Source organism: Phragmites australis, chromosome 6 (genome assembly GCF_958298935.1).
Source record: "Phragmites australis chromosome 6, lpPhrAust1.1, whole genome shotgun sequence".
Classification (NCBI taxonomy): Eukaryota; Viridiplantae; Streptophyta; class Magnoliopsida; order Poales; family Poaceae; genus Phragmites; species Phragmites australis.
The window spans coordinates 45,363,905-45,374,011 of record NC_084926.1 but is presented as its reverse complement, the minus strand read 5'-3'; the positions used below and the strand labels follow the sequence as shown (position 1 = coordinate 45,374,011).

At 45.8% G+C, this 10,107-nt stretch overlaps 1 protein-coding gene across 1 annotated transcript; it reads right to left on the bottom strand.

Moving 5' to 3' along the window:
- Positions 1-2,926: 2,926 nt before the first annotated feature.
- LOC133922178 (uncharacterized) lies at positions 2,927-3,379 on the bottom strand. Its single transcript, XM_062367388.1, has one exon. It carries the CDS (start codon positions 3,377-3,379, stop codon positions 2,927-2,929), a length of 453 nt encoding a protein of 150 aa, XP_062223372.1.
- Positions 3,380-10,107: the final 6,728 nt, after the last annotated feature.

The window sequence follows — 10,107 nt, the reverse complement described above, 5'->3', positions numbered from 1 at the left end:
GTCAACCACCATGGTGATCGCATGCTCAACAAGACTATCATGCTGATTGATGCAACCAGGACCATGTGACAAAGTTCCATCGCCCAACACAGCCCCATTCTCAACCATATTTGGTGCCTCAGCTCCTTCCTGCATTTCATCAGTATTGTCAGTTTTGTCTTTCAATCCAGACTACTCCCTGTCATGTTTACCCTTGGCACGCTTGTGCTCACGATCCTCCATCTCATCATCTCCCTCCTTCTGCTACTCATCAGAATCCTAATCACCCTCCACATTAGAACCCTTGTTTGAACATCCAATGGCATCCAGGACCTTAAAAAAGATTGCATATACCCCGTCGTCTACTACAATATTTGTAGCATCTGGAATTCTTTTGACATCCAGAACCGTCACTTGCAACCGAACTATGCCAGTATTTCTTATAGTCACCATATCAACCTTTTTAGAAGCTCTGAGTATAGAACCAACAACCCATAAAGGAAGGAAGGATCTGATTTCAAAGGGCACACCATAAACATCCATCCAAACATTGTGTAATTGAGTTACCGACTTGATCTACTGATCCCACTCTTCAAACACAATCACACCCTCTCCCTTGTCAATTCTAATATCTTTGATCGCAATCAGACATTGGAGCTCCACCTTATTTGGAAAAGGAACAATATATGTTAGCTCCATGCTCATGAACATTCCAATTCCACTTGACCTGGATAAGCCTCACGAGCTCTGATTTGACAAGCTCAGCTGGAACTACTCCTTCAAGAGATTAATATAACTATTGGTTCTGGTACATCCACAAATGATGTTTGAAGAACAAAAATTGTGCTCTGAATATACTGTTGCAACTGAATAAGAATAAACTGAATAAAGATAACTGGGTTTACCTCTTGTTGTGCTATGTTGTCGTCTTTTTTCTTAAAAAAGGAACAACTATTGTGTTCTTTTGTACCCTCTGCTTGCTGCAATGAAATGCTATACTTGATCTGCATCTGAAAAATGAAATAAACTCAAATCAATCAACTAATGAAGTAGACATCATCTTTATTTAAAACTCATTTGCAGGTTAGAGAGAAAAATTGAATCTTCTTCATCCTCTGCTCTGTATGGAACCATGGAATGGGGTAGGGGTGGTAAGATGGAGGTGGAACATCCTCTAGGTATGGGAAAGAGATAAAATAAAATCCCTTTGATGAGGACAAGTTGCTAATAATGATGCTTCGTGGAGAGGGGTATCAGATAGTGATTGAGAGTGAGGGGTTAACTCAAGGTCGTTTGCATGGGAATTTGATCGAGCACCTTGTAAGCATTCAGCGGCAGCTACATCCGTTGCCTTGGAGGCTGTGATTGGTGGTGCAGAGGGGCTCGTAGATTTTATGCGGGGTGATGAGGACGTAGGAGGCACTAGGTTATACCACGGAGAGGCGGCCACGTTGGGAGAAGAGCGCCTGGTGGGGCTTGTGACGGGGAGTGCTGGATGATGGGGCATGGTGGTGTCGGTGGGTGGTGAGGCCAATCATGATAGGGCAATGCGGTCACTGGGCGAGACGACGAGTGTCGGTGATGCTGGCCATAGGCCCAAGTAGTGGTGACAGGTAGAAGAGAGGAGAGGTAGTGAGGTGGAGGGGGTGACAGATGTGAGCGATGGGGGTGCGTCAGGAGGACAGAGAGAGGAAGTAGGGTGCACGGGCAATGGAGAGCGGGGGAGCACCAGCCTGTGGCGGCTGGTGGTGGGAGCGATGGTGGTGTGTAGTGCCTTCGACGCGTCGGCACTGCTTGCAGCGACAAGGAGAGGATGACAGGAGGAGGAGAGGGAGACCTAGCAGTGGAGAGAGGTGAGTAGGGTGGTCAAGAGGGCCGCGGCCACAACAACGCGTGTGACAATGAGTGTAGGGTAGGTGCTGGCACCACCGAAGCGCGCCTCTCGTCGCCTTGGGTCGGGGCAGTGTGGGTAGGTGGTGGTGCAAGGGCCAGTGCGGAGCCGCGGGCGCAAGGAGCAGTGATGGGCGAGGGGAGGTGAAGAAGAGACCACGGACATGTGTGGGAAGAAAAGGGTGGGGATGCCGGTGGGATAGACAAAGGGTGGCGGCCGTGGGGGAAGAAGAGAGGTCGGCAGCACACGTGGCAAATCTGATAGGCGGGGGAAGGCAGCGTAGGTATGGCCTTGATCCCAAAATTGTGTGATTCAGTGCTTCATGAAGGGTCTAGATGCAAACTTCACATGGGGATCGGACGGCTGAATTCTCTCATTGTGAGATCCGGCAGATGCAGATGTAACTGCTGATGTGGCTACACAATTTCTTTTTTTTTTCTTTTTTTTTTTGGCTACGCAAATTAGGTTATAGAGATAGATCCCTGGCAACAGCGCAATTTCTTTTCTTTTCTTTTTGGCTTAGCTCCTCGTTATGTGCTTTGATTTGCAAGCTTCCTCGCATCAACAGATGTATCGCTCAAGACACAACAGGAGGAGGAGGAGCAGAAGAAGAATAGAAAAAGACTTACCCAAAGATCCTCATCTACACTATTACTTACCGGATATATTCATCAGAATACAGATGAGTTAGGAACAAAATGCACGGATATAGAGATCGATATGCACACTCTGCTATATATATATATATATATATATATATATATATAATATAGGATATTACACATTAACATTATATACAAATTTTGCAACAATCAATCATGACCAGTACGTACGTAGGTTTCAAATTATTAAGTAATCTGCGTATCATTTTGGGAGCTTTTAATGTGGTATGTATATATATAGATCGGACTTGTAGTAGTACAGTAGAAATTAAGCTTGATTAGTGAAATGGATGGAATCAGTGATCATGGATACGTAGCAGCATGGGCAAATTAATTATCGTGCATGCATATCTATAGCAGGCAGCAGGCTAGCCATAGCCAGGGAGGGAGCGAGCTAGGCGGCCTTGTTGCCCGCGCGGAGGTCCTCGAAGCTCCAGTCCCGGCGCATGCCGCTGCTGCGCCGGAGCCGCGGCCCCTCGATGAGCTGCGACACGTCCACATCCTCCACCGTCGACTTGCACTTGCGCACAACCTTCTTGATCACCTTCTTCTTGGTTGGCGTCGTTGTTGTCATCTTCCCGTCAATGCAGATGCCGCCGCCGCCGCCATCCTTGTTGATTACCATCTGCTCAGCAGCCAGCTGCCGCGGCTGATCGTCCCCCAGCAAGGCCGCCGATCCGGGCGTCCGCAGCGGCGCGTACCGCGGCTGCGCGAGGCCGTCGGGCGTGAAGCCCCGCTGCAGCGCTGTGCAGCAGGTGGCCGTCTGCGGCTGCGGGCCGTCGTAGGGGTCCACGGCTGCGCCGCGCCGGGGCACCAGGTTGCATGTCAGGTACGACGACAGGCTCATCCTGCTCTCGATCGCCGGCTCCGGCCTTCAATTGATTCCTTCCTTGAAAATTGATGGATCTGCCCTTCACTGCTCCAATCCGGATGCATGCACCGGAGGATATAAGATCGAGATGAGGAAAGCAAGAAATAATTAAGGAGGGCACGCATGGATACAGTGGATGAGCCAGCTTAATTTGGATTCGCGCGCGCAGCCCAATTACGGACGGCCTAAATTCGGATGGATGCGCTGCTGCTGCGTGCGTGCGTGCGTGCATGCATGCATGCCTTTTAATTTCCCATCCCGCAGATCCACTATGTAAATGGTAACCGGATGCAAACTCACTAGATCTTGGTAACTGAACCAGTGTCAATGTAAAAGCCATATAAACATCACATAACTGGTAGCAACCATCAATGAAATGGACTTACACATCAGCACTCCAGCGACGTTCGCAGTCGGGTCAGGCCGGGTGATGAAGGCTCCCTTTGGAGAGGTTCTAACTTTAGAGCTTTTGACTAAGTTGAGAAAGTGGATATAATTGTTGAATTTTGGTTGTTGATTTTTAAATAATTTTTTAGCTTCTCAGTACACTAAAAACAAGAAAAAATTATTCCAATCTGCTTCTCAGCTTTTAGTTTATTTCAGGTATAGCCATTTCCTCAACAAGCCAACCCTCTCCCCCCAAAAAAAATTAAGCCAAAAGATAACCGTTTAGATAACTTCTGGCTTGTTTCAGAAAAAAACCAAAAAAAGCCTATCAAAATGGGAGGAAGACACAGGAGAACCATAGCCAAATCCCCAGGTGTGGGGGGGGGGGGCTGAACCCCTACCCTTTGGAACACTAGAGAGCCTTCAAGCTCCCTGCAATTTTTAGGTATGGAAAAGGAAGAAGAAAAGAGGGAGAAGGAGGAAGAAGAAGAGAAAAAAGAAAAAGAGGAGGGAGAGAAAGAGGAAGAGCCTCTATACTTCTCAACTCTAAATCCGTCACTGAAGCAAACATAGATGCACTACTACAGAACCGGTCAAAATAGCAGCTCATCAGTGCTGATTAAATAGTAACTAAGTCTAAAAATATATTAGTACTGGTTATTAATTTTCCGCACGCGAATATTGATTGAACCGCTAAGAATCAGCACTAAAACAAACTATCAGTGCTGGTTGAATCAGTACCGGTTACATCCACAAACCGACATTGATAATCCGTTTCAGTATCGGTTCTAGCTACCAACCGATACTGATATTTTCTACAGTGTAAAGCCCACATTCTGCCCCAATCCCGACCAGAACAAAGCCACCGTAAGTCCAAGCATACCAGTGTCGATCATCATTTTTACCTTCCTTGCACTTGGAGCATCTAAAATTTGGAGGAGTCAATATGCTCTAAGGTTAGTTAGATGATCTATATTTTATTTTTAGATAGATTTACGTGGTAGATTGCTCTAGAGTTGATAGTTAGTGCTTGTTCTATGGTGATGAATTTTGAGATCTAATTTAGAAAAAGTTTGTACTTTTGTCATTGTTAGATGTATAGAGATGATCTACATTTCATTCATAATTCGATTTAGTTGCTAGATTGCTCTAGGTTTGAATGTAGGTGGTTGTTCCTTATGTTGAATTTTGAAATGAGCAAGAGCTCTAATTGATATCTAATTTAGAGAAAGATCGTAATTTTGTCATTGTAGATAATTTAAGAAGTAGATTAAAATCACGAAAATAGATGTGGGTGCATACATTAAAATATAGCTCAATTTTTTATATGTGGATTGCATATATTTTTAAAGTCTTCAATTTAAATACTAATCCAATATATTTCTTTTATTCATTAATCAATATAGTGAATTTAACACAATTGATAAAATAATATATTGTAGGGATGGTACGTCCACCCACGGACGCAATCGGACACGGTAGCCTTTGTAAGGCGGGTCCCCCGACCCGGCCCAAGTACCGGAAGGAGATGGGTCTTCAAATAGGGACCAATCAAGATACGAGGTAATTCAATAAATTTATTTATATTTTGAAATGTTTAATGATTATAAGTTGTAGTGACAGCAATCGGGTGTCTCGTGAGAGAACATGTTGTAGTCACCTATAGAAGTTGGAGAGGCAGACGAGATAACAAGTGGGTTGTTCCCAATAACATCAAGGATTTGATGTGGGGCAAGTTGGCGGCAAAGTTTGAATACCCTGAAGGATGCAACATGGCCTGTCAGAGGGTTAACTCCTATCGCAGGGATCCTGAGGGATCCCTTCTTGAGATTCGGTCGGGGGGATGATTCTGAATATGTTTACGGGAGAAATAAATGGGTGAATGCGATGGCAGGTGGGGTGGAATGATCTAATGCAAAACGCAGTAAATGCACTGGAGGGATTTTTAGACAGGTTCGGGCCGCACTGAGCGTAATACCCTTCTCCTATGTGGATGCTATAAATGCCTTGAGAATGCCTCTCAGGAATGTGCTGGTTACAAGAATGTTTATCTATCCTAGAGCTTTGGGCTCCTTGTTCTTCGGTGGTCTCAGCTTCTATGCTTGTACGAAGATGCTCTTCGAGTCTCGGCGTCTGCGCTCTCTGAGAGTTGTCTGAGAGTTCGAGCGTCTTCCGGTTCTGGGTCATTTTTGTCCGTACCCGCCGGCTCCCTTAAATACTCGCCGGCGGTGGCGTGCCCCGAAAGGGAGGGCACGAGTTCCAATGCGCCATAAATGGAAAGGCAGTCATCATGGCCTCTGCGCGAAGTGACGGGGGGTTGAAAACGCGCCCCCCGCCCGGTCTTCGGTCGTCATGATGGCGCTGGCAACGGGCGCCGTGGAGAGGGCCCACCGGGCAGCCGTAGAGCGGCCTGGTGTGCCCGTTCGGTCTTGTACGCCTGCCACAGCAGGGCGGCAGGCGGGGCGCCTCGGACCTTGCGAAGCTATCCCGAGGCGCACCGGATGACGCGGGATGGGACCCGTGCATTAAATGTCCCCACGCCCTTCTACCAGAATGTGGCAGGGACTGACACCGTGCGTGGCAGGAGCAGTTGGAGGTGACAGGCCACGCGCGCTCTTAAATGCGGTATTGGGCCTTTCACAGGCTGACACCTCACTATTGGACCCCTGTGGGAGCCACCGACGAAGGACTTCTTGGGCCGTCGGCGAACCGAGTGCTCGGGGGTCACTATTCACCTCCCCGAGCACTCTCTCCTGAAAACGCCCTCTCTTGGTCCTCGGCGAACTGAGTGCTCGGGGACCACTGTTCACGGTCCCGAGCACTCTCTCCCGGAATTGACTGTTCGGGTCATCGGGGAACCGAGTGCTTGGGGGCCGATGCTCGCGGCCCCGAGCACTCTCTCCCGGAACTACCTTCCTTGGGTCCTCGGGGTACTCGAGTGCTCGGGGGCTACTGTTCGCGGCCCTGAGCACATCCTTCCCGGTACTCGGCTTCTCTGGTCGTCGGGGGACTTGGATGCTCGGGGGCCACTATTTATGACCCCGAGCACTTTCTTCCCAGTCACTTGGTCTTCGCAGATCATCGGGGAACCCGGGTACTCGGGGACCACTGTTAGTGGCCCCGAGTGCCCTCTCGCGGGTCTTAGTCTTTTCGTACCTCGTGGAGGTGAACCCCGCGGGAAGGCACCACGTGGCAGAATGCTGGGCTGGCCTCGGGATTCGAGGACCCCTGGTTTCTGATTCACTGACATGGCCAAAGCGAAGAGTCGTGCCATATTAACAATGGACACCACGTTCATGAGTTTCAAGGGTAAGCTATGGAGAGATTATTACTTGAAGGGTCGGATACTAAAATGGAAGGATTATCCAACGGTGGAACTATTTTGGAAGGATTTCATAGAGTACAAGCTGCCAGAGGAAGCACAACAGCTAAGTGAGGCAAATAAAGTCAACTCCCACGAGAACTTATATCCCCATAGAACTGGCTCGCGTGGGTATGTGAGGAAATACGATGAGTGAAAAGAGATGGAAGAACAAGTAACCCACGGTAGTGCCACACTTGCGATGGTCGACTGGATTGAACGAGCAAAACACTATCTGTACACGAGAGGGGTGACTTTGTCAGCAGAGGGCAACCTAATCTTCAAAAACGACAGAGGACAAGAAGTGACTCAAAGAATTATAGATGCTCACACCCAGTCTTCTCATGACTCTTTCAGGCTAGAAATGGAGAAAGACCAGCTAACCTTAGCACTGTGAACCAAGGGGCACCCAAGTCGCACCAGAAGCAATGGTGTGGTACCTTGGAAAGAGTAATTCCCACAAGATGTCGAAAGTTACAGGAGTCGGAAGAGAACCAAAGAAGAATTAGCAGAGGTATTGGCTTTAGTACAATAAGAACTTGTACAAGAGTAACAGATGATATACGCCAAAATCAAAGAAGCACTTCAACAAGAAAACAGGCAGCAACAAGCTGAAAATAATGTTTTGAGCCCTACTGTTCGTCGGGCAGCTACGTGTCTGCAGGGTTTCCAGAAGAAGAATTGACCCGCTACCCCGTCGACAACATCACAGAAATCAAAGTGTGCAAGCTTATCGTGCCCACCTTAAACATTACCACCATGGTGGCTATAGGACAGGTTGACCAATGCATGGAAGGGGCTCTCTTCAACGATCTCTCGATACCGAGGGGATACGCTAAGTCTACATGGACTTCGTACGAAGGCTGTATCGTAAGATTGACATTGATTACCCTGGAGAGACGGGTTCCAAGAGACTCGGATCAAACGTAGGTGGTTTTGTTCTGTGGCACAAGCGCTACATAGTGTTTAAAAAAGAGACAGATGAGTCATTTGATGCAGAGTCGGACTCACCATCCAGAAGATCTCCAACTCCTCTATAGTCGCCGCCGCCACTATCACCAAGAAGATCTTCAACTCCTCCCTCATGGAACTCGCCACCACTGCCACCAAGAGAGCCAACTTCTCCCCCTCGGAAGTCGACATCACGTACACAATCTAAGAATTTGAGTTCATCTCAGAAATAGACTTCATACTAGAAGCAACATGAGAAGTTGCCTTATGACCAAACTGAAGAGGAAACCAAAGCGATAGTGGACATCAGTGTTAATAAATTCTTGCAAAAGCTAGAGCCTATGAAGAAAATACCAATCCGTGCAGAAATAAAGAAGTTTTTCTCGAAGATGACCACACCTATTGAGCCTAAGCATAAATCAGACTACGCGCGCATCAGTAGCAAGAAATATATGAAAGAGTCTACAATCGAACAGATAGTACAAGAACAAAATTTAGAAAGATTTCTTGAAGAATCCAAAATGATAAGAGAGCAACTTCTAGACGAGTCCTTGGCACCAAAAGCCATCGAGAGATGGAAATTCAAGCTGGGCGAACTGTTGGTCGCGCCAGACGTGTGAAACAACCTAACATTTCAACTTCGGAAATTCCATGCTGTTACATGAAGGAGTCCAGGGAGGGTAGAAAAATGTTCGAGGCCAGATACAAGCATCGAGATTTTCTCTACGTGGATGGTACTATTTTTATATTATTTGAGGAAAATGTATCAAATGTACCAGCAAGATGCCCTCAACGTGTCTATCATGAGTTGCTGGACTCTGTAAATGTCGTATACATATAATTCACAGTATACATTTTTGTACCATTAGATTGAATATCTTAACTTATTTCTTGTGTAGAATAGAGGTACACAAATACAGGACGGACGGTATCTACCATGTTGGATTCATCGACCCACATAAAGTGAACCCAACAACGATCCAAAGTATAACAAAAGAAAACGAGGACTATACATTGAAGTGTATTTTGGAGCTATAATTGAAGAAATACATATTTTTATCCTGCCACTTGGTTATGTGTTTCCCTTCATGAATGTTTCTACTCTATTTGAATAATACAACGTTAGAAATTAGGACCAACTAACATATAGTGACTTATGTGCAATTTTCATTGGATCCTCCTGATCATCCAGCCAGACATTAGCAATATCATTGTCTTGGACTCACAAAATAATCCAAAAGAAACCTACCAACCCGTTATTGACTTGCTACAAAGGTAAACTCGATCATTTCATTATTATTCTTGTAATATTTGATTTGATTGAATCTAAGTCTACTTACGGTAATAATCGCACACATACAGAGTGTACACATGATATATTAAGAAGAGTGTTAGTTACCAGCTATACGCGAAAGAATGAATAGTCCGATACGACTTTTCTTGTAGGAAGTAGGGTCCGAGCAACAATTTATGTGCTTTTTATGTAATGTAATTTATGCACGGATTCACCGAAGATGCATCGCTCCAGGTGACCGATGCTGAAGTAGGCGACATACATATTAATGACTAATTTTCAGGTCCGATACATATTCATAAGGATTGATTTTTTCAATTATTGAAATTACAGCTCCTCAAGCTGGCCACAGATCGACTCGTGCTTATTGAAATCAACGCATTTTAAGAATAACTTATCGGGTTCATCAATGACCAAGTCATTAGACCAACCATCGAGTACCATAAATTTGGTTGGTCAATCTTGTTACCATCATCTAACAAGAAAAGACAGAGTTCAGACCTTTCGATTAGCAAGAAACCTCGAACTTGTTATCCTTGTTGTAATGAAATTTGATATGTATATGATGTATATATACTGTGATAAGACTTGATATTTATGACTGAAATTTATATGTGCTTGTGTATATATGATGCGATAAAACTTGAAGTCTTATGAATTAAATTTATATGCGCGTGCTTATAAATATATTATACACTATTGGCGGCAACA

Excerpts from the sequence above, each read along its gene's own strand:
- LOC133922178 (XM_062367388.1), bottom strand. The coding sequence starts at position 3,379 with ATGAGCCTGTCGTCGTACCTGACATGCAACCTGGTGCCCCGGCGCGGC.